The 24681-nt window shown below is 44.0% G+C and overlaps 1 protein-coding gene across 2 annotated transcripts in view; it reads right to left on the reverse strand.

The window, feature by feature from the left end:
* Window positions 1–24681, reverse strand: part of Dnaaf5 (Dynein axonemal assembly factor 5) — a 73536-nt gene that overhangs the window by 42461 nt on the left and 6394 nt on the right. For both annotated transcript variants that reach the window (XM_068352821.1, XM_068352820.1), the window contains exons 3-4: window positions 14610–14752; window positions 75–307 (exon numbers count right to left, since the gene is read on the reverse strand). In XM_068352821.1, coding sequence (XP_068208922.1) covers window positions 75–307; window positions 14610–14752 — 376 coding nt within the window. The remainder of the gene's footprint in view (window positions 1–74; window positions 308–14609; window positions 14753–24681) is intronic.

Consider the following 24681-nt stretch of genomic DNA (forward strand, 5'->3'; position numbering starts at 1 on the left):
TAAAAACTAAAGCATTTTCTAATTTTTTACCAATATTTTGTGAAATAAAAAAAAAAAAACTGGTCATGATTTACCTGTTTAACAATATTCTCTTCTCTGTCACCTGCTGCCAAATGGAGAGCTACCATAATTCGTTCAGCATACTGGGTTATTTTGCTCTCGGCATTCAATACAAGAGTAGTCAACAACTTGGCAGCTTGCAATCTGGGCCCAGCCTGCCAGTCATCAAGATCTCCCAAAAGCCCCGGAAGAATGTGGTAAAGGGATCGATACACAAGAGTACGGCATCCCACACCAGGACGACTCTCTGAAAACATGTTCAAACCTTTAAGCCTAACAAACAACAGAGGGTTTCTTGAAAGGGGAAATTATATAAATGCTGATAATATCAACTTTAATTTCAATTATGATTTCATGTATGACTAAGACGGACAAACAACAGGCTAAATTAACCCTTTTACCCCCAAAGGACGTACTGGTAGGTTTCACAAAACTCATCCCTTTACCCCCATGGACGTACCGGTACGTTCTTGCAAAAAACTGCAATTTATATTTTTTTTTGCATATTTTTGATAATTTTTTGAGAAACTTCAGGCATTTTCCAAGAGAATGAGACCAACCTGACCTCTCTCTGACAAAAATTAAGGCTGTTAGAGCAATTTTAAAAAAATATACTGCAAAATGTGCTTGAAAAAAAAATAACCCCTGGGGGTTAAGGGTTGGAAAGTTCCAAATAGCCTGGGGGTAAAAGGGTTAATAGGATTGATGATAAATGATAGTAAATAAACACATGTAAAAGATGAAACCTCATTTGTAAAAAGTATTTCATCTTGACTAACATAGAAACTATCACTTCTTGACTTATTTCAGAGCCAAAATAAGCAAAGAGCATTCTTCAAAATGTTTTTTCACCCTTCATGTTGAAATACTTTGAAGCTTGTACAGTATTTTATTATTGCAGGGATCAGTAACATTTTGTTTGAATAATGATTATAATCAAAATAGAGTAAGCTCAATATTTTGACGTACAGTTGACAGTGATGTATGTGAAATGAGGTAACCAGAATTTTACTTATCTGGCTCAATTATTTAAATTATTTTTTATTTTTACTCTATTTATTTATTATCTAAATTTTGAGCATAATTTACATGCATTAACTTTTACCATTTATCCTAATAACATGCATTGCGAAGGCCTATTGGACCTAGTAGTTGAAGATTAATGAGATTACATATATATTGAACACTTCATCAGGCTTAATTCATCATAAGAAAAAGTTGAAAATAATAACATTCTTTGGAAGCCAAATCACAGAATGTTACTGTCATTAGAATACCCAGTTAGATCTGAGTTTTGAAACAATACTAAAATACATTCTACCAAGGTGGATGAGGTACTTCCCACTCTACTGGGTAGAAGTAAACAATCACAACAACTGCTGCCTCAGATTCAAGCACATGAAATGTGACTTGCTTGTCATGGATTTCTTCATGTTGTATATCTAATGGATTAAGTCCCCAAAATTGTGGTAAGATATGTTAGTTTGCTTATAGTATGTATTTCTGTACTTTTTTTATATTATGTTTTATTTGTACCTTTGATATAGCCAATGGCATCCTACCATTTTTGTAGGCATTAGCCTAAAAGTGTTTTCTTTTGTTTTCAGTTATACTCAATTAATGGCTCATGGTTTATATAATAAACTACAAAAAGGACCATGGAATGTTATTGATACCCAATTTGAGAATCAACACTGAACGGGGCTAAAATCAACAAATAAATACAGAGCCACGTACTGATCACAAGAACACAGAAGCTACTGGAATAAATACCAAGAATGGAACTATATGTTGAACCTGAAAAAAAATTGATAATCAAGCAAAGGACATTGTTGACATCAGATGCTGCTGTTGAGTCCCAAAGATTAGTTTTACCATCAAGATCTCAATACTGTTCACATATAAAGTTAATAGATGTGAGAGAGGCAAGAGAGCGTGCTAGAAATAGGAATGAATGGCGAGCGATTGTGACGCAGTTCCGGTAGGCCCTGCTGCTTCCTCCGGTGCCTTAGATGACCACGGAGGTAGCAGCATAGGGGATTCAGCATTATGAAGCTTCATCTGTGGTGGATAATGTGGGAGGTTGGGCTGTGGCACCCTAGCAGTACCAGCTGAGTCCCTGGTTAGGCTGGAGGAACGTAGAGAGTAGAGGTCCCCTTTTTGTTTTGTTTCATTGTTGATGTCGGCTACCCCCCAAAATTGGGGGAAGTGCCTTTGGTATATGTATGTATGTATAAAGTCAAAGGTTGTGAAGGATTTGGTACCTCGAAGCAGAGCACAACAGAGGCTCGTCTTAGATATGCTAAAGCATATCTAATGTGATTGAAAGTGTCTTTCCTATCAAGTGCTAATCTATAGGTGTGAAAAAAAGTCCATTTAATAATCCTTGGCCAAGTCCCTCTGTGTCAGGTAGTAGAAACTTAACATTTGAAGTCGAATACAGTGCAGCTTGATATTCAGTCTAACTGTTTCCTCTAAATCATATTTCTGGGTCGACCTGTGGCGCCCGGTAAAATAAAATAAAAGCAATCAATTTTTTACTTTTCTTATATTATTGTGTGATGTTAGCTTTTATTATGTAACCTTGAGAGTGAGAGCATAGGGTGCTCGTTTATTAGCTCGAGTAAGAGAGGTGAAATTCCCGTTCTCCGTTTTTATACGATCACGAGTTATTCAGGCCTCTTATTATCAGAGTTGATGATAGTACGTTTAAGGTTATACACGTTTTATTGATGTGGTTACTGTTAATATAGCTAACACTATTAGTAGGAACGTTGGTGTATGAGTCATTAATTGGGGTCGTTTTATACCGACTCCCTTAGCTCCGCCTTGAGTTATGCTTAGCTCCGCCTTGGGTTATACTCCGCTATAATGGATACTCATTGGGTGAGAACTAGTCAGATATTTGGAGTGCAACGGTGAAATCCGGCACTCAGACTCCGGCTGAGGCCTTTTGCACACGAACCTTTGTCATGTTTGATCTCAATTACACCTTTACGGCCCCTTTTTTCATCGAATCTCCGGCTTCGCTGGAGATAACACAAACATTCATTGAGGTTAATGTTATCGTATCGGTGACGGTCACGATCTCACGGTGACTGGCCTTTGCTACCCGATCTCCCGTACAAACAGAGATCAAGCAGACTTCCAGAACCGGAGTTAACAATGTGATACCGATGAGGATTTCACAGTTTCATTATTACAGTCCCTTTTTCATCGAATCTCCGGCTTCACTGGGGATAGCACAGACATTCAGTATTGGGGAATGTTATCGTACCGCTGAGGGTCACGTTTTCACGATGACGGACCTTTGTCACTGGTTCTCCGGTACAAACAGAGATCAATCAGACGATCAGAATCAGGGTATGAACCCTTTTTCATGAATAATCACAATATCGTCATTACGATCCTTTTCATCGAATCTCCGGCTTAACAGGATATCGTACAGGCGATCAGCATTGAGGTTAATATTAGATTTCCTCTGGTTCACGTTGTCACTGTGACGGACCTTTGATTGTACCGGGGATGGTTACCGGAGCTCCGGTACAGACAGAGATCACTCAGACCACGGGTGGCCAGTCTTTTGTTTTACCTGTAAAGGAAACAAATTTAACATGAATACAAAAAATATATGAACGTAACTATGCCTATATTTATGCATATATTTAATTCTATGTATAAATATGGATAAATATCCATACAACATCGTGTTCAAATAGAATTAAATTAATTATGCCTATATTTATGCATATGCAATCCTAACTATGTCTAAATATGGCTAAATATCCATACAACATAGTGTTCAAATAGAAATAAATTAATTATGCCTATATTTATGCATAGTCAATTCTAACTATGTCTAAATATGGATAAATATCCATACAACATAGTGTTCATATAGAAATAAATTTTCCACCCAGTGGCGAATGCGCCAACAGTGTCACATTTCATGAATACAAGTGTCGCACTATACCCCAGAAGATAGTACATTAAATGACTTTTCTTTAAAATTGCTTTTTAAGAGTTATACAGCTGATCCCAGCCTGTGAATAGGATCGCTAACCAAAGTTCAAGGAACATCCAGACTTATGTCACATATGCTTAACCCTTTTACCCCCAAAGGACGTACTGGTACGTTTCACAAAAGCCATCCCTTTACCCCCATGGACGTACCGGTACGTCCTTGCAAAAAATGCTATAAAAAATTATTTTTTTCATATTTTTGATAATTTTTTGAAAAAATTCAGGCATTTTCCGAGAGAATGAGACCAACCTGACCTCTCTATGAGAAAAATTAAGGCTGTTAGAGCAATTAAAAAAATGATATTTTGATTATAAAATAAATTTTTGAATATACTTACCCGGTGAATATATAATAGCTGACGTCTCCGACGGCTCGACAGAAACACAAAAACTCGCGAGCGATCGCCATGAAGGTTGCGGGTGTGACCACCAGCGCCGACTATCGGCCAGATACCGCATATACATGTAAACAGCTCCAGTTCTTCTCATTCCGCTGGGTCTCTATCGGGGAGGAAGGGAGGGCCTTTAATTTATATATTCACCGGGTAAGTATATTCAAAAATTTATTTTATAATCAAAATATCATTTTTAAATATTAAACTTACCCGGTGAATATATAATAGCTGATTCACACCCATGGTGGTGGGTAGAGACCAGTATTAATACAATAAAGGCGTATATGCTTAGAGTTTTTGACAGTTATATCATAACAAAACCCAAATAAATATAGGTACCTGGTAAGGAAGCTGACCCTGACGATTACTCTGCCTTGTTAGTCCGCTTTCCTCACGAAGCCCAGCCATCCTCTCAGGATGCTGAAAGACTCCCAGGAGCTGTTATATCCAGGGCGGCAACCCATACAACAGGACCTCATCAAAACCCTTAATCTGGGCGCTCTCAAGAAACGATATTTGACCACCCGCCAAATCAAAAAGGATGCGAAAAGCTTCTTAGCCTTCCGTACAACCCAAAATAAGATTAAAAACATTTCAAGAGAAAGATTAAAAGGATATTGGAATTAAGGGAATGTAGTGGTAGAACCCTCACCCACTACTGCACTCGCTGCAACGAATGGACCCAGTGTGTAGCAGTCCTCATAAAGAGTCTGGACGGACGTCTTTTAAGTAAAATGAAGCGAACACCGACTTGCTCCTCCAAAAGGTCGCGTCCATAATACTTCGCAGAGATCTGTTTTGCTTAAAGGCCACGGAAGTTGCTATTGCTCTGACTTCGTGCGTCTTGACCTTAAGCAAGCAACGATCGTTTTCACTCAAGTGAGAATGAGCCTCTCGGATTAAAAATCTAATAAAATACGACAACGCATTTTTAGACATAGGCAAAGAGGGCTTCTTAACTGAACACCACAAGGCCTCAGATCCACCTCGTAAGGATTTGGTACGAGCTAAATAAAACTTAAGAGCTCTAACTGGGCACAGCACTCTTTCAAGTTCGTTGCCTACGATCTCTGATAGGCAAGGTATATCAAACGACTTAGGCCAAGGACGAGAAGGCAGTTCATTTTTGGCCAAGAAACCAAGCTGAAGTGAACATGTGGCTTTATCTGTAGAAAAGCCAATGTTTTTACTAAAGGCATGGATCTCACTGACCCTTTTAGCCGAAGCCAAGCACACTAAGAAAAGCGTCTTGAGGGTGAGATCCTTCAGGGAGGCTGAATGCAATGGCTCAAACCTGTCAGACATTAGGAACCTTAGGACCACGTCTAAGTTCCATCCAGGAGTAGCCATACGACGCTCCTTAGAGGTCTCGAAGGACTTAAGGAGATCTTGGAGATCTTTATTATTGGATAGATCTAAGCCTCTATGTCTAAACACAGAAGCCAACATGCTCCTGTAGCCCTTAATAGTGGGAGCCGAGAGGGAGCGAACATTTTTCAGATGTAGGAGAAAGTCTGCAATTTGGGCTACAGAGGTACTGGAAGAGGAAATGGATGATGACTTGCACCAGTCTCTAAAGACTTCCCACTTCGACTGGTAGACCTTGATGGTAGAAGCTCTCCTAGCTCTCGCAATCGCTCTGGCTGCCTCCTTCGAAAAACCTCGAGCTCTTGAGAGTCTTTCGATAGTCTGAAGGCAGTCAGACGAAGAGCGGGGAGGCTTTGATGAAGACTCCTTACGTGGGGCTGCCGTAAGAGATCCGTCCTTAAAGGAAGACTCCTTGGAACATCTACCAGCCATTGAAGTACCTCTGTGAACCACTCTCTCGCGGGCCAGAGGGGAGCAACCAACGTCAACCTTGTCCCTTCGTGAGAGGCGAACTTCTGCAGTACCTTGTTGATGATCTTGAATGGAGGGAATGCGTACGCATCCAGGTAAGACCAGTCCAGTAGAAACGCATCTATGTGGGCTGCCTCTGGATCTGGGACTGGAGAGCAATAGGTCGGGAGCCTTTTGGTCAACGAGGTGGCAAAGAGGTCTATGGTGGGTTGACCCCAAGTCAGCCAAAGACTCTTGCACACGTCCTTGTGGAGGGTCCATTCTGTGGGGATCACCTGACCTCTCCGACTGAGACAGTCTGCCAAGACGTTCAAGTCCCCCTGGATGAATCTTGTCAACAAGGAGATGCCTCGATCTTTTGACCAGATGAGGAGGTCCCTTGCGATGACGAACAGCGTGTGGGAGTGAGTGCCTCCTTGCTTGGAGATGTACGCCAAGGCTGTGGTGTGGTCTGAATTGACTTCTACCACTTTGTTTCGAAGAATGCTCTCGAAACTTGTCAAGGCCAAGTGAACCGCTAACAGCTCCTTGCAGTTGATGTGCATGCTCTTCTGATCCGACGTCCAAAGACCCGAACATTCCAGACTGTCCAGAGTCGCTCCCCAACCCAAATCCGACGCGTCTGAGAATAACACGTGGTTTGGGTTCTTGACCGCCAGGGACAGACCCTCTCGCAAACTTATGTTGCTGTCCCACCAGTTCAGGCACGTCTTTACTGGTTCGGAGATTGGGATTGACACAGCTTCCAAGGTCTTGCTCTTGTTCCAGTATGAGTCTAGATGGAACTGGAGAGGGCGAAGGTGAAGTCTCCCTAGTGAGATAAATTGCTCCAGGGATGACAGAGTCCCTAAGAGGCTCATCCACTTTCTCACTGAGCAATGGTCTTTCTTCAGCATGAGGCGGACTTTGAGCAGGGCTTGCTCTATCCTGGTGGCAGACGGAAAAGCCCGAAAAACTAGACTGCGAATCTCCATCCCCAAATAGAGAATCTCCTGGGAGGGATTCAGTTGAGACTTTTCTAAGTTCACCAATAGTCCCAACTCCTTTGCCAGACCCAATGTCCATTGAAGGTCCTGCAGACAGCGATGGCGGGACGATGCTCTGAGAAGCCAGTCGTCCAGGTACAGGGAGGCTCGAATTCCCGATAAATGAAGGAATTTTGCCACATTCCTCATGAGCCTCGTAAACACGAGAGGAGCAGGGCTGAGGCCGAAGCACAGTGCTCGGAACTGGTACACCACATTCCTGTAAACAAACCTCAGATACTGTTGAGAATCTGGGTGTATAGGAATGTGGAAGTACGCATCCTGCAGGTCGAGAGAGACCATCCAGTCTCCCTCTCTGACCGCCGCTAGGACGGACTTCGTGGTCTCCATCGTAAATTTTGTTTTTAAAACAAAAACGTTGAGCGCACTGACGTCCAGCACTGGCCTCCAACCTCCTGTATGCTTTGGGACTAGGAAGAGACGGTTGTAAAATCCCGGTGATTGAAGGTCCGAGACTTTCACCCCCGCTCCCTTCTCTAGCAACAGAGACACCTGCTGATGTAGAGCTTGTCTCCTTGACTCCTCTCGTTACCTGGGAGAGAGGTCTAAAGGAACTGTTACTAGAGGAGGTCTGCGTACAAAAGGTATTTTGTACCCCTCCTTGAGCAACAACACAGACTCCTGGTCTGCACCCCTCTTCTCCCAGGCCTGCCAGAAGTTGTTTAGTCTGGCCCCTACCGCTGTCTGAGGACGTGGGCAGTCAGACTCTGCCACGGGAGGACTTGGATCCTCTCCTCTTGCCCCTTTTACCGTCGGTACGAGCGCCTCCCCTGCTGGGGGCTCTGCCACGAAAGGGCGGGATAAACCTAGTCGCTGGGGTATCGATCTTGGGCCTCACGACATAAGACGATGAAGTGGCACCCTTGCGAGCAGAAGAAGCCATCAGGTCGTGTGTATCCTTCTGCACCAGCGAAGCCGCAATGTCCTTGATCAGCTGTTGAGGAAACAAGGCATCTGATAAGGGGGCAAAGAGAAGCTCCGACCTTTGACAGGGGGTCACTCCTGCCGAGAGGAACGAGCAAAGAGTCTCCCTCTTCTTCAGGACTCCAGCCGTAAAGGTAGAGGTGAGCTCATTGGAACCATCACGAATGGCTTTGTCCATGCAGGACATAATAAGCACGGAAACATCCTGGTCGGCCGACGAGATCTTCCTGCTTAATGCTCCTAGAGACCAATCTAAAAAGTTAGAAACTTCGAAGGCCCTGTAAACCCCTTTAAGGAGATGGTCAAGGTCCGAGGAGGTCCAACAAATCTTAGAGCGTCTCATGGCCAGGAGACGGGGAGAGTCTACGAGGCTTGAGAAGTCTCCCTGGGCAGAGGCAGGGACTCCCAAGCCGAGAACTTCTCCCGTGTCATACCAGACGCTCGCTCTAGAGGCTAGTTTAAAGGGAGGGAAAGCAAAGGCCGTCTTCCCCAAACTCCTCCTGGTAACTAACCAGTCGCCTAGCAAACGTAAAGCCCTCTTAGAGGAGCGAGAGAGCACTAGCTTAGTAAAAGAAGGCTTCGAAGTAGCTAGGCCTAGCGCAAACTCTGACGGAGGCGAACGAGGAGCAGAAGTAACAAAGTGGTCTGGGAAAAGATCCTTAAAAATCATCATGATTTTCTTAAAATCCATAGAAGGTTGAGCAGCTTTAGGCTCTTCTCCGTCTGATAAAACACCCAAAAGGAATATTAGTAGGGGGAGGATCAGCAACATCCTCATCTGAAGGAACCTCGTCCGACAATTGTTGAGTCTCAAGCAAAGGAGAGACCTGTCGCGGTGGCAATGCTTGACAGGCAAAGTCCACGAGCAAAGGAGCAGCAGTAGCAGTCAAGGAAGCGACGTCATGTCGCTGCTGAAAGGACTGACCAGCAACAACAACAGGAGTTGATGGACGCTCGACGTCAAGTCGAGACTGCCTTGACTGCCTAGATTGAGCATTCAAAACAACCCTTGACTGCGGTGCTTGACGCTCAACGTCAAAACAAGGCAACTGAGATGGTTGGCGAACGTCCTGAACGTCAACACGAGACTGTGGTAGCGGCTGAACGTCAACACTAGGCTGCGGCAGCGGCTGAAAGTCAACACGGGACTGCAGCGAGTGAGGATCCAAGTCACGTGACCGACGTGACAAACTACCGACATCACGTTTCATAACGTCAAAAGGACGAGTAAAAGCTCGTTTGGGCGGCTGACGGCCAGAGTCTCGATCAGCGTAACGGCGAGGATCATCGTGAACCTGTTCAACGGTATACTCCTCCATAAGGGAGGCAAGCTTAGTCTGCATATCCTGCAGGACAACCCATTTAGGATCAACAGGAGTCGGGACGGGCCGAGACGATGGTAACGACTGTGTCGGCAAAACATTGCCTTTACTGAGACTTTCGGAGCCCGTGTTGCGCTTACGTTTAACGGGCGAACAGTCTTCCGACAACTGCAAAGGGTCAGAGCTGTCCCAATGGCTACAGCCAGGACGCTGGACCTGTCCTGAAGGGACTGACTTCCGCTTAAAGGGTCTAGAAACCTTGCGCCAAGGTTTCTTATGCGAGAAGCCTTCGGATGACGAGGAGAAAACAGCCTCGCTCGTCTTATGGTAGGGGCGATCTTGAGGAGACACGCCCGATACCAAAGAGGGAACGTCTGTACGTTGGTTAAAGCCTCTCGTCCCCTTAAGTCCTACGACATTACTTCTCCCTGGTGCATGGGAGCCTGAAAGAGGTCTCGGACTAGGTGAACGACAAGCACGTACAGACGAACCCTCGGTCGCAACACTAACACTTTGCGCACTTATCACTTTATCCCCACGATTTTCTGATTTGGCACTCTGACACTTCAATAATTTCACATCCGACATGAGTTGATTACGGTCCGATGCTAAGGACTCAACTCTCTCGCCCAAAGCTTGAATGGCAAGCAACATATCCCGCATGGAAGGTTCATGAGTGCTAGTAGAGGGTTCAGGAACAACTACTACAGGGGAAGGATTAGGTTCAGGGGCATGGGAGGAGGAAAAATCCAACGACCTCGAGGAGCTTCTCCTCACCCTATCTCTTTCCAACTTACGAGAATACTTATCAAACTCTAGCCAGTCGAATTCCGACAAAACCACGCACTCATCACACCGATCTCCTAATTGGCAGGTTTTACCCCGGGAATTAGAACACACGGTATGTGGGTCGAGAGAGGCCTTGGGAAGACGTTTGTTACAATCCCTAGCATTACATTTGCTAAATTTAGGTCCAGGGATAGGAGAAGGGTCAGCCATTTTGAACAGTCAAAGAAAATCCAAAAACAAATCCAAAGTCATCAACAATAAACACAAGCCAAAAAAGGGTTCAAGAGTTTTAATTGAAGAGAAAAACACCTGTCACTGCGAAAGCTCAAACAACCAAAAAGAAGTACTTCACCAAATTGACGAAAAACTCCAGGTTAACAGCGAGCGGAATCAACTTGTCGACAAGACCGACAGAGAAGAACTGGAGCTGTTTACATGTATATGCGGTATCTGGCCGATAGTCGGCGCTGGTGGTCACACCCGCAACCTTCATGGCGATCGCTCGCGAGTTTTTGTGTTTCTGTCGAGCCGTCCGAGACGTCAGCTATTATATATTCACCGGCTAAGTTTAATATTTAAAAATATACTGCAAAATGTGCTGGGAAAAAAATAACCCCCTGGGTGTTAAGGGTTGGAAATTTCCAAATAGCCTGGGGGTTAAAGGGTTAAAAAAAAATCTTAAATAAATTTTTTTAAGGTAATATGTATTTTCCCTAACTACACAAACCATAGTCCTTTACTATATGTATAATTTCAGCAAAGCTGAAAATGCCCATTGAAACTTTTAATTTAATGAGGTGGTAGCAGTTGCTGGCAGGTGGAGGGTGGGTCTCAACAATCAACAAAGCACACAACTTGACCACCTTAAACCAAGGACATGTAAGATGGTTGAGGCAGGAATAACAACTTGAAGGACTCAGGTTTGTAGAATTATGAAAATTCAAATTACTTTCAAAATTTGTGATTAGTTCCTACACAAATAAAAACCATTGTCCTCTAATAGGAGATTTATCCTTGGGAAGGAGTAAGTTTTTGTAACCAAACTGGCTGGTTTACTTTCTCAAGATGTCAAGGCACTCAAGCCTATGAAAGGAGCTGAGGTGCTGACTTCTACCAACCTCCTAAAGACTTGGGTACAGAGATGTTACAGGTGTTAGGCTAGGTCCCTACCAGGTGATTGGTAAACGGTCGTGGAAGAACCTACATCCGTGTAGAGGATATGGTATCTAAATGAATGGTCATTTACAAGAAATGGGTTTGCAAAGATCTGTGTTCACCCTCCCCTCATCTGGGAGGATGCGGGAGATATTTCTAAAACAGAACTGTAAATAAAAGTTACGCAATCATGTGGCTTAACAGCATTTTTCATCCAGTCCAGCACATAATGGCAGGACTGCTGCACCCCAAGGGAGGGGATGAAAGAAGAGGAAAAAAGGTCAGTAATTCTTACCTTTCGTTATAGACTTACGTCGCAACTGCTGTCTTAGACAAGATGCTCTTGTCATGTGAGGGAGCCAAGATCGCTACACAACTAGTAGAGTAGCTACCACCAGACCAAGGGTAAAGGTATCCAGGGACCTCTGCTAAGCTACAACTAAGGATGGAAAAGCAGGATGCTACATGCCCAAGGGCCCAAACTGGGAAAAATAGCCCAGTGAGGAAAGAAAAAATGGAAATAACTAAACTATGGTACAGAGGCTATGGCACTACCCAAGACTAATGGTTTAATTTTAGAGCATCCTGCTCCCAGAAGAGCTACTTACCATATAGCTTAAGTCTCTCTTCTACCCTTACCAAGAGGAAAGTAGTGGTTAACACTTTGAGAAAAGAAGAGTTGTTTGGTAAACTCAGGGCTGTCAGGTGTATGAGGACAGGAGAATGTGGAAAGCATAAGCCAGACTATTCAGTGTATGTGTAGGCAAAGGAAATTTGAGCCATAACCAGAGATAATGATCCAATATAGTACAGTCTGGCCAGTCAAAGGACCTCCTAACTCTCTAACGGTAGTACTTCAATGGGTGGCTGGTGCCCTGGTCAACCTTTGCTGAGTATACAGAGGGTGTAGAGACTGATCACACAGTGATGGTGTGCATGGAGACCGGAGAGTGAAGATCTGGAGTGTGGAGTCCAAGGGTGTGGTCCGGCTTCAAGTACTGTAGGGTTAACAATATCCCGGGGATTCCTCTCCAACAAAAGAGGATGTCTTCATGCATCCCTCAATAGAATCCTTCTTTTTAGAGTACCCTGTATTTGCATACCAGACAGAAAAGAACCAAAGCGATACCCTGAAGATGAAAGGATGACACCTTGAAGGTCTGATTCTTCAGAGGCCGAGGTACTTTTAGCTCTCGTGTCGTCAGAGGTTGGCAAAGCACTAGATGCCTTAACCTTTGTAGAGCAAACTGAGAAAGTGGCACTGAGCAGTTCTAAGGCATGTCGAGTGAAAGCCTGTCGCTGAGTGGTAAAAGACCTTGTCAATACAGTAAAGTTATCACATGTCAACGATGCGACACCTCTGTGTTCGTAACAAACATTAAGAGTGGTCGTGTGAGGTCACCTGATTTGACTCATCACATGGACACATTGGAAAATTTTGTTGCATGGAGGGATTTCGATACGTCGACTAACAATGTTGTGAAGCAGGTGACAGGTGCCCTGTTACTCAAACATCACGGGATGAATCTGAGGGAAGATTATAAATGCATGGTTTCTCATCATGCGGTGTCCAAATGCTGGGTGACAAGGGGGTAGGTATAGAGACCAATCACGCAGTGAAGGTGTATGAGAAAACCGGGAGTATGAAGACCTGAAGTGTGGAGTCTAAGTGCGTGGATACCAGTCTTATGATGACTGATCCTAATGGGACCAGTCAGCAAGAGATGGGTGTTGAACAGGACTATGACGAGAAGATCTGCTTTTATCGTTATCCTCATGCTGCTCGTGTGAAGAAAGGGCTACATTCCATAACAGTTAACATTCTGCTGGGCTGTAGTCTTCATATGAGACAATCTCACTGCATCTCTGAGACTCAGAAGAAAGAAGGGGAAAGGGTGATGGCTTTCTTTCTGACCAAAGGGTTATAGTGGTCTAAAAGAAACATCCCTACCAGACTTGTATTCAAGTCCCATTCAAGGTTCAATTTTTCTTGTATTGTCTGCAACCTCAACATCCTTATGAGCTAAGGATGGGGGATCTGGAAGAGCCTATAGGTCTACCTTCAGAATCATCAGCAGCCATTGCCTGGCCCTCCCGTGTCCTGGCTTGGGTGGAGAGGGGGGGGCATGGGTGCTGATCATATGGTCAGTCTCTAAGGCATTATCTTGCTAGCTAAGGCACTGTCACTGTCCCTCGCCTCTGCCATTCATGAGCGGCCTTTAAAACCTTCTAAAACGCGATCGGTCCCATATGAGACCGAGCACTGGTATGCCAATACACTTTCTGGGGTGGGTTAGTGTTTGGTACCCCATCACCTCTTCTTCGCTGGTGCTTACAGTACTTTTTCTTCGGTACAGCAGGGGTCACACTTGAAGATTCCGTACGTCTGTACTGCGCTGTGGCAGAAATCAAACCGAGTGCTCCGTAGACTGTCGGGTAGGCAGGGCCTAACCAAACACCAGCAACTACTATCAACTCATTAAATGTTTTATTGGCTGGTTCCACCTTTGCCGAAAATCATACTTCTATTAAACAAAAAAGGTTGGTATTCATGTAGGAACAAATATAATGCAAGTTCATGAATCTCAAATGACCATGATTTATAAACAGCTTCCATAATATGACCTGGTGATTTTTAACTTGGTAGCTATATTGAATCAGGTAATTGCATTTTCCCTTATTTTAGTTCCTCAGCATAATTTTTCTTCTTCATAGTTTTTGACAACATACAACAGGATTCCTTGCTCTTGATAGGAACTCATTTAAGAGCTGTTCTTTATTGCTTGTTATAACTATCACATAAAAAAATAATTACAAGTCAGACTAAAAAAGTTCCAAGGGTCTTCATTTACATATAGTACAGTAAGAATACCATCATGAACTCTAGCACTCTTTTTACCATACAACTGTACATTACATAAAAAAATACTAAAACTGTTGATGCACATTACATACTATACTAAAAAGGTATTTCCTATACTAAAATATAAGAAATAATAAAAAGAAATTAATTAATCTAAAAGATCTGTTCAAAAATTCCTGATTTAAATTCTTACCTCCAGAAGGATAACAACTGGTTTCAATAAGACAATCAATTTCTTCCTTTAACTGATCTTCATTTTCCATTTCATACTGCTTCCCAACTTCTGACCATAAAGTCTTCGCTTTCTCTCTAACATCATTGTCGTCATCAGTAAGTCTGGCAAATAAGAAATGTATAAAAACATGTGTGTACATAAAGTTGTATTTCAGTATTGGGGCTATGTAACAAATTTTAAAGTAATTTGTATTTTTACTACTTATACAAAGCTGAGTTCTTTATAGGAAAATGACCTATGCAAAGCTTAAACAGCCATTAAAACTTTAACAAGGTAATTTATTAATCAATAGTGGCGTAAGGGGCCACTTGCTGGGTAATTAAGGCAAGTTATTAAAGGACTTGTTTGTAGTTAGGAAGGTACAAATTACTTTATAAATTGTGATTCGTTCCTACACAAACACAAACCAGCATCCTTTAATAACCATATTAATGTTAAATGAGACGAGCTGGTGGCTGAGCTTGCATGTGAATGGCGAACGCTGTTGTCTGAAACATGATGAAAATGATCTGAATTAGTTGAAACTTCATTCATCTCAGAGCTCAAAGGAATCATACAATATGCTACACCATCCAAGTAAGTAATATAAGACTGGTGATAGCACTTACTTTAATGAATGGTAGGATATTAGGATCTAGTCAACTCATGAGGTCTTCTGCCTCAATCTAATGGAGTCTTATATAGCAACTAGAATTTTTCTAGTGCAAGGGTTTAGCACCAGTAGGAACTAAAGTGCAATATGTCAAGATTTTGAGGCTCTGTGTGAGGCTTTTGAATCTGGGGAGCGCAGCATACATGCATAATCCTCACTGAGTGAAACGTTATTAATATCAGAATGACGGGGGGGGGGGGGGTTAGAGGGTTATAAACATTGAGTTATATACATTGTTCATCATTTCTTCTTAATATGTTTTATGTTCATTTGAGTTATATACATTGTTCATCATTTATTCTAAATATGTTTTATGTTCATTTCAGATTGACCGTGGTCATTGTTCAATAATAAAGACATTTGAATAAATGGACCAAGCTCTTATTTATGACCACGGCTAGAGGTGGATTCAGGATAACAGATATTGTGAAAGACTAAATCCTAAGAACTAATCAAAATGCCAGGAGTAGGATGTCCAATACCAGGCTGTGATTACGTCACTGACGACCTTGAGGCCGCCATCGTAGCTGCACTCATAACTGCTCACTGCACCACACATGCTCCTGGACAAGCTGCCAAAGTAGAAAGAGTTAAAAGACCCACAATATCGACAGCGGGAACAAGTGAAGAAAGGGCATATTTTCAATCACGATGGTCTTACTATGTAGACGCAACTAAAATTGAGGGCCGTGATCGCGTGGTACAGCTTCTAGAATGCTGCGAAGAACAACTTCGAAAAGACTTAACACGATCAGCTGGTGGCAGTCTTACTAACAAGACTGAAGTAGAAGTGATGGGAGCAATAAAAAACTGGCAGTTCGAGAGGAAAACACCATGGTAGCTCGAGTGACTCTACACAACATGCGTCAAGACCGTGATGAGCCTGTACGACGTTTCTGTGCACGACTTATAGGACAGGCTAGTGTTTGCAAATTCCTGATAAAATGTCCATGATGCAACGTTGATGTAAATTATACTGACACAATAGTGAGAGACGTATTAGCACGCGGCATATGTGACCCTGAAATACAATTAGATCTACTTGGTGATAAGAATCAGGACATGTCATTAGAAGTTGCACAGTTTGTCGAAGCTAAAGAATCTAGTAAACGATCTGCCTCCCGACTATTAGACTTTCATGAGGTCCAAGCAGCAGCCAGTAGTTCATACAGAAAGGCAAAACAAACTGCTGTCAAAGATAAAAACGAAGTCTGCTCATACTGTGGCAAGAAAGGACATGGTAAAAACACTCCTGCACATGCAAGAAAATCAGAATGTCGCGCTTACGGTCATAGATGCGAACACTACAACCGAGAAAATCACTTTGAGAGTGTTTGCCGTAGTGAGGGCAAACCAAAAGTGAAACACAGTTCTCACAATGCCAATGACTACGAGAATGCGGTGTTCAACACCTTGTGCAGCGTATCATCAATCTCTAAACGACACACTGACAAGACATTGGCTTTGGACCACCATCTGTATGACAACTTATCTGATACTTGGATAAAGAGACCTTCCAAATCTCAACCTTTCATAAATCTGACAATTAGAACATCACCTGAGGATTACGAAGCCTTTGGTTTCCACCTTCAAGCTGGTACACATGCTGTTCGTATATCTACAATGGCAGACACTGGATGCCAAAGCTGTCTCGCAGGTATCAAGGTCATCCACAAACTTGGCCTCAAGCAAAGTGACCTCATTCCTGTAACTATGAAAATGCACGCTGCAAATAACAGAGGCATTAAAATCCTCGTTGCCACAATCCTTTGTATCTCAGGAACAGATGAGCAGGGGAACCTTGTTGAGAATAGACAAATGACATATGTCACCGACAACTCGGATAAGCTCTTCATCAGTAGGGAAGCCTGCATAGCCCTTGGCAGATCGGATAGTTTTCCGACTATTGGTGAAATCTATGAGACACAATCGGAAACTCCGGATGCCACCAACAATGAAGTAGGAAGCGTTAGTGGACTAGCCAATCAATGTGACTGCCCAAAACGTCAGCTACCACCTCCGCCGCCTACAGAATTACCGTTCAGTGCAACCGAGTCCTACCGGTCTAAACTAAAGGACTACCTCTTGGAGTACTACGAATCAAGTACATTCAACGTATGTGACCACCAACCGTTACCACTAATGGATGGACCCCCAATGAAGTTGATGATCGATCCGAATGCTGATCCTGTTGCTCGTCACACACCAGTGCCAGTGCCGTTACACTGGCAAGAGGAAGTTAAAGCTGGACTTGACCAGGACGTCCGCCTTGGTGTCCTTGAACCTGTCCCAATCGGAGAACCAGTAACTTGGTGCCATCGGATGGTTGTATGTGCTAAGAAAAATGGCACACCTCGACGAACAGTTGATTTTCAGCCTCTCAATGTGCACGCTAAGAGAGAAACGCATCATACGCCTTCTCCATTTCACCAAGCAAGGTCAGTACCACAAGGAAAAAAGAAAACCGTCTTTGATGCCTGGAACGGATACCACAGTGTACCGATTCAGGAATCTGACCGTCACTTAACTACGTTTATCAATCCTTGGGGACGCTATCGTTATAAAACAGCCCCTCAAGGGTATATTGCTTCTGGCGACGGATATACTCGACGGTATGATGAAATAGTTGCCGAGATACCCAACAAAACTAAATGTGTCGACGATGTTCTTCTTTGGTCTGACTCAATAGAGGAGAGTTTTTTCCAAGCTGTACAATGGCTCGACATATGTGGAAGACAAAGCATAACACTCAACCCTGACAAATTTCGTTTCGCAGAAGACACAGCTGAATTCGCTAGATTCGAAATAACCCCAGACACAGTTCGCCCATGTGCAAGATATCTTAGTGCAATTATGGACTTCCCAACCCCAAGAAATATCACCGATGTCAGATCTTGGTTTGGTTTAGTAAACCAAGTATTGTATGCTTTCAGTATGACCGACAAAATGTTACCATTCAGACAGTTATTGAAACCAGGAACACCATTCACCTGGAATGACAATATTAATGCACTCTTAGAGGAGTCTAAAACTGCCATTATCAACGAAATTGAAGAAGGCGTGCGAATCTTTGACAAGACAAAACCTACCTGTCTCGCCACCGATTGGTCAAAATCAGGAATTGGATTCTGGCTGTTCCAGAAACATTGCGACTGTCCAGACAACCGACCATTTTGTTGTCGCACTGGTTGGAAGATCACACTTGTCGGAAGTAGGTTCACACATGCAGCTGAGTCTCGATATGCACCAGTTGAAGGTGAAGCGTTGGCAGTCGTCGATGCTCTTGATAAGGCAAGATACTTTGTTCTTGGCTGTGAAGATCTTGTGGTCGCAGTTGACCATAAACCCCTGTTGAAAATATTTGGTGACAGATCATTGGAGGACATATCAAATTCACGTCTCAGAAACTTGAAGGAAAAGTCCCTCCGCTATCGATTTCGCATAATTCATATCCCAGGGGTCAAGCATCTCGCTGCAGATGGAGTATCGCGCCACCCAACCGGAAAATCTGAAAAGCTATCGCTTCAAGATGACATTGCATCAGTTGACAGTGTACCTTCCGTGAGAAATGTTCCCCTACACAAATTGCCATCAGCATATTCTGTTTCCACTGACAATGATATTGATACTTGTATCACCGCATCAGCAGTATGCTCACTTGACTCACTTAACGTGAGAGCAGTCACCTGGGACAGAGTTTGCACTGCCACAAGTAGTGACGATAACATGCATGAACTGCTCAGCCTTATAGAATGCGGAGTACCAGAGTCTCGCCAAGAATTTCCTGTACATCTTCGAGAGTATTTTCAATTCCGCGAGCATCTCTACACTGTTGATGGTGTGATACTATACAAGGAGCGTATAGTTATTCCTCCAGCCCTTCGTCAGGAAATTCTCACATCTCTTCATTCAGCACATCAAGGAATTACCTATATGGTATCGCGAGCAGAGTCATCTGTGTTTTGGCCAGGGATAACACCCGCTATAACAGCACTTCGAGCTGGATGCAACCACTGCAATCGCATCGCGCCTTCGAATCCTAGTGCTCCGCCTACACCCCTTATATCTCCAGACTACCCATTCCAATGTGTTTGTGCAGATTACTTTCACTACCAAGGAGTTGGATATTTAGTTATAGTTGATCGATACTCGAATTGGCCCATAGTTGAACGATCTTCAAACGGTGCAGAGGGTCTTATAACTTCACTACGCCGAACATTTGTGACATTTGGGATTCCGGATGAATTGACATCTGATGGTGGACCTGAATTTACAGCGACGGTAACTAGGCAGTTTTTAAAGGACTGGGGAGTCCATCACCGCCTTTCCTCTGTGGCCTTCCCACATAGTAATTGCAGAGCCGAAATAGGGGTCAAAACTGTCAAGCGTCTTATAGCGGACTACACGGGCAGTAACGGTGATCTCAACACTGATGAATTCCAACGTGCGATGCTCCAATACAGGAACACACCTGACAGAGATACCAAGTTATCTCCTGCAATATGTGTACAGTATTTGGTCGTCCCATCAGAGACTTCATACCTGTCCCGCCCGGCAGGTACCGTCCCCACGACACGTGGAAGGAAACACTCGATGCAAGAGAGGAGGCCCTAAGACATCGACACCTTAAACAGGGAGAGCGCTTATCAGAGCACACTAAGAGACTACCCCCACTGTCCGTAGGTGACCGGGTTCGCATCCAAAATCAAACAGGAAATCACCCCCTGAAATGGGACAAAACCGGTGTCATCATAGAAGTCCGCCAATTCGACCAATACGTCGTCAGAGTTGATGGCTCTGGTAGGGTCATGCTAAGGAACCGGAAGTTTTTGAGACAATACGTGCCTGTCAGGAGTATTCCAGAAGTCCGTACAATTAGAGATGACTATAATCGGAATCAGATTGTACCTATTGCCAATCCTTCGACCACTAAAACATCTGAGACCATTGCGAAGGACACCATTCCGACAACCCAAAATCCGGACACACATGGTACTCTTCCACTGACCACTTTGCCGTTACCAAGTGGTACTACCCCTAACATTCATTTTGATGTTCCTGCTCCGGAATGCTATCCCAACGACCTCGGTAACACTGCGAATCATCAAGCAGAGATTCCACCTCCCAATGATAGCACAAACTCTCCATCACAGTTAACTCCTGCCATGCCAACTTTGGAGCAACGCAAGTCCAGTCGTACCCGTCGACCGCCAACATGGCACTGTGATTTCGAGATGAACTAGCTATAGTGTCATCATGATCAACACATGACAATAATTGTTTTTCAAGTTTCCGTTCCTTCACATGCTAACAGGAGTTTAGTGTTCATGAACCTATAATTTGGACGTTTAATTGCCACCCAATGTTTTGACATCAGTTTTAAACCGACCTCCTCGAGAGACATTTTGAAAGGCCGTTTAAAAACTTGGGGGGGTTTAGAGGGTTATAAACATTGAGTTATATACATTGTTCATCATTTCTTCTTAATATGTTTTATGTTCATTTGAGTTATATACATTGTTCATCATTTAATCTAAATATGTTTTATGTTCATTTCAGATTGACAGTGGTCATAGGTTCAATAATAAAGACATTTGAATAAATGGACCAAGCTCTTATTTAGGGGGGGGGTAGCTTTGGCAACAGGTTGAGAAGGCCCAGAATTACCAAGACTAATGGAGGATTCACTGGACTTCTGAAAATTAACAAAGAGAGTAAGCGATGTCAAGAGCTTGTGAAGTTCATCCCTATTGAAAGATGGCTGAATTTGTGTGTTGCTTAAAGGTGGAGGCATGTCAATATCCTCATAATCTCACTATAATCAACTAGCCTAGTGTTCCAAGTCTTCTCTCCTGAGCTAACAGCAAGTTTCCTTTTGCGCTAATACTGTTAACTTGACCAGCAACCATTGAAACACTTTTCCCTGAGTAGTACCGAGAATGAAAAGCACTCTTCACAACAATTACTTAAATCACAGAATTGGCACAACCTGGTACATGAAGGAAATGCAGATCATGACTTCCCATAATTAATTCCTGTGCACATTCCAGGAAATAAATCCTAACCAAACCAGGGGAGGACATCTAAAAATGTTATTTTCATTAGTAAAATAAATTTTTGAATATACTTACCCGATGATCATGTAGCTGTCAACTCCGTTGCCCGACAGAAATCTACGGTCGGGATACGCCAGCGATCGCTATCCAGGTGGGGGTGTACTCAACAGCGCCATCTGTGGTCAGGTACTCAAGTACTTCTTGTCAACAAGAACTCAATTTTCTCCTCGGTCCACTGGTTCTCTATGGGGAGGAAGGGCGGGTTCTTTAATTCATGATCATCGGGTAAGTATATTCAAAAATTTATTTTACTAATGAAAATAACATTTTTCAATATTAATCTTACCCGATGATCATGTAGCTGATTCACACCCAGGGTGGTGGGTGGAGACCAGCATACATGTTAACAAAGAAGCTAAGTATCCCGTATTTCATTTTATTGCATACATGTTAACAAAGAAGCTAAGTATCCCGTATTTCATTTTATTAGTTATTCAAAATAACAAACATAAAATAAATAAGTACCTGGTAAGGAAGTCGACTTGAACCATTACTCTGCCTTTATTAAGTACGTCTTCCTTACTGAGCGTAGCGGTCCTCTTAGGATGCTGAACGACTCTTAGGTGCTGAAGTATAAAGGGCTGCAACCCATACTAAAGGACCTCATCACAACCTCTAACCTAGGCGCTTCTCAAGAAAGAATTGACCACCCGCCAAATCAACCAGGATGCGGAAGGCTTCTTAGCCGACCGTATAACCCAAAAACAACAATAAAAAGTATTCAAGAGAAAGGTTAAAAAGGTTATGGGATTATGGGAATGTAGTGGCTGAGCCCTCACCTACTACTGCACTCGCTGCTACGAATGGTCCCAGGGTGTAGCAGTTCTCGTAAAGAGACTGGACATCTTTGAGATAGAATGATGCGAACACTGACTTGCTTCTCCAATAGGTTGCATCCATAACACTCTGCAGAGAACGGTTCTGTTTGAAGGCCACTGAAGTAGCCACAGCTCTCACTTCATGTGTCCTTACCTTCAGCAAAGCAAGGTCTTCTTCCTTCAGATGAGAATGTGCTTCTCTAATCAGAAGCCTGATGTAGTAAGAAACTGCGTTCTTAGACATTGGTAGCGAAGGCTTCTTGATAGCACACCATAAGGCTTCTGATTGTCCTCGTAAAGGTTTTGACCTTCTTAGATAGTACCTAAGAGCTCTAACTGGGCAAAGTACTCTCTCCAGTTCGTTCCCCACCAAGTTGGACAGGCTTGGGATCTCGAACGACTTAGGCCAAGGACGTGAAGGAAGCTCGTTTTTAGCCAAAAAACCGAGCTGCAAGGAACATGTAGCCGTTTCAGATGTGAAACCTATGTTCCTGCTGAAGGCGTGGATCTCACTTACTCTTTTAGCTGTTGCTAAGCACACGAGGAAAAGAGTTTTTAATGTGAGGTCCTTAAAAGAGGCTGATTGGAGCGGTTCAAATCTTGATGACATAAGGAACCTTAGGACCACGTCTAGATTCCAGCCTGGAGTGGACAACCGACGTTCCTTTGAGGTCTCAAAAGACCTAAGGAGGTCCTGTAGATCTTTGTTGGTGGAAAGATCCAAGCCTCTGTGGCGGAAAACCGCTGCCAACATACTTCTGTAACCCTTGATCGTAGGAGCTGATAGGGATCTTACGTTCCTTAGATGTAACAGGAAGTCAGCAATCTGGGTTACAGTGGTACTGGTTGAGGAAACTGCATTGGCCTTGCACCAGCTTCGGAAGACTTCCCATTTAGACTGATAGACTCTGAGAGTGGATGTCCTCCTTGCTCTGGCAATCGCTCTGGCTGCCTCCTTCGAAAAGCCTCTAGCTCTTGAGAGTCTTTCGATAGTCTGAAGGCAGTCAGACGAAGAGCGTGGAGGTTTGGGTGTACCTTCTTTACGTGAGGTTGACGCAGAAGGTCCACTCTTAGAGGAAGAGTCCTGGGAACGTCGACCAGCCATTGCAGTACCTCTGTGAACCATTCTCTCGCGGGCCAGAGGGGAGCAACCAACGTCAGCCGTGCCCCTTTGTGAGAGGCGAACTTCTGAAGTACCCTGTTGATGATCTTGAACGGCGGGAATGCATACAGGTCGAGATGGGACCAATCCAGCAGAAAGGCATCCACGTGAACTGCTGCTGGGTCTGGAATCGGAGAACAATACAACGGGAGCCTCTTGGTCATCGAGGTAGCGAACAGATCTATGGTTGGCTGACCCCACAGGGCCCAAAGTCTGCTGCAAACATTCTTGTGAAGGGTCCACTCTATGGGGATGACCTGACCCTTCCGGCTGAGGCGATCTGCCATGACATTCATATCGCCCTGAATGAACCTCGTTACCAGCGTGAGCTTTCGATCTTTTGACCAAATGAGGAGGTCCCTTGCGATCTCGAACAACTTCCTCGAATGAGTCCCTCCCTGCTTGGAGATGTAAGCCAAGGCTGTGGTGTTGTCGGAGTTCACCTCCACCACCTTGTTTAGCTGGAGGGACTTGAAGTTTATCAAGGCCAGATGAACCGCCAACAACTCCTTGCAATTGATGTGAAGTGTCCTTTGCTCCTGATTCCATGTTCCCGAGCATTCCTGTCCGTCCAATGTCGCACCCCAGCCCGAGTCTGATGCGTCCGAGAAGAGACGGTGGTCGGGGGTCTGAACAGCCAAAGGTAGACCTTCCTTGAGAAGAATGCTGTTCTTCCACCACGTTAGAGTAGACCTCATCTCTTCGGAAACAGGAACTGAGACCGTCTCTAGCGTCATGTCCTTTATCCAGTGAGCAGCTAGATGATACTGAAGGGGGCGGAGGTGGAGTCTCCCTAACTCGATGAACAGGGCCAGCGATGAAAGTGTCCCTGTTAGACTCATCCACTGCCTGACTGAGCATCGATTCCTTCTCAGCATGCTCTGGATGCATTCTAGGGCTTGGTTGATCCTTGGGGCCGACGGAAAAGCCCGAAAAGCTCGACTCTGAATCTCCATACCCAGGTAGACAACGGTCTGGGATGGGACGAGCTGGGGCTTCTCTAAATTGACCAGGAGGCCCAGTTCCTTGGTCGGATCCATAGTCCATCTGAGATTCTCCAGACAGCGACGACTTGTGGGAGCTCTTAAAAGCCAGTCGTCTAAATAGAGGGAGGCTCTGATGTCTGCCAAGTGAAGGAATTTCGCAATATTCCTCATCAGTCTCGTAAACACAAGAGGTGCCGTGCTTAGGCCAAAGCACAGGGCTTGGAACTGGTACACAACCTTTCCAAAGACGAATCTTAGGAAAGGTTGGGAGTCTGGATGGATGGGGACGTGAAAGT

Source organism: Palaemon carinicauda, chromosome 29, assembly GCF_036898095.1.
Source record: "Palaemon carinicauda isolate YSFRI2023 chromosome 29, ASM3689809v2, whole genome shotgun sequence".
NCBI lineage: Eukaryota > Metazoa > Arthropoda > Malacostraca > Decapoda > Palaemonidae > Palaemon > Palaemon carinicauda.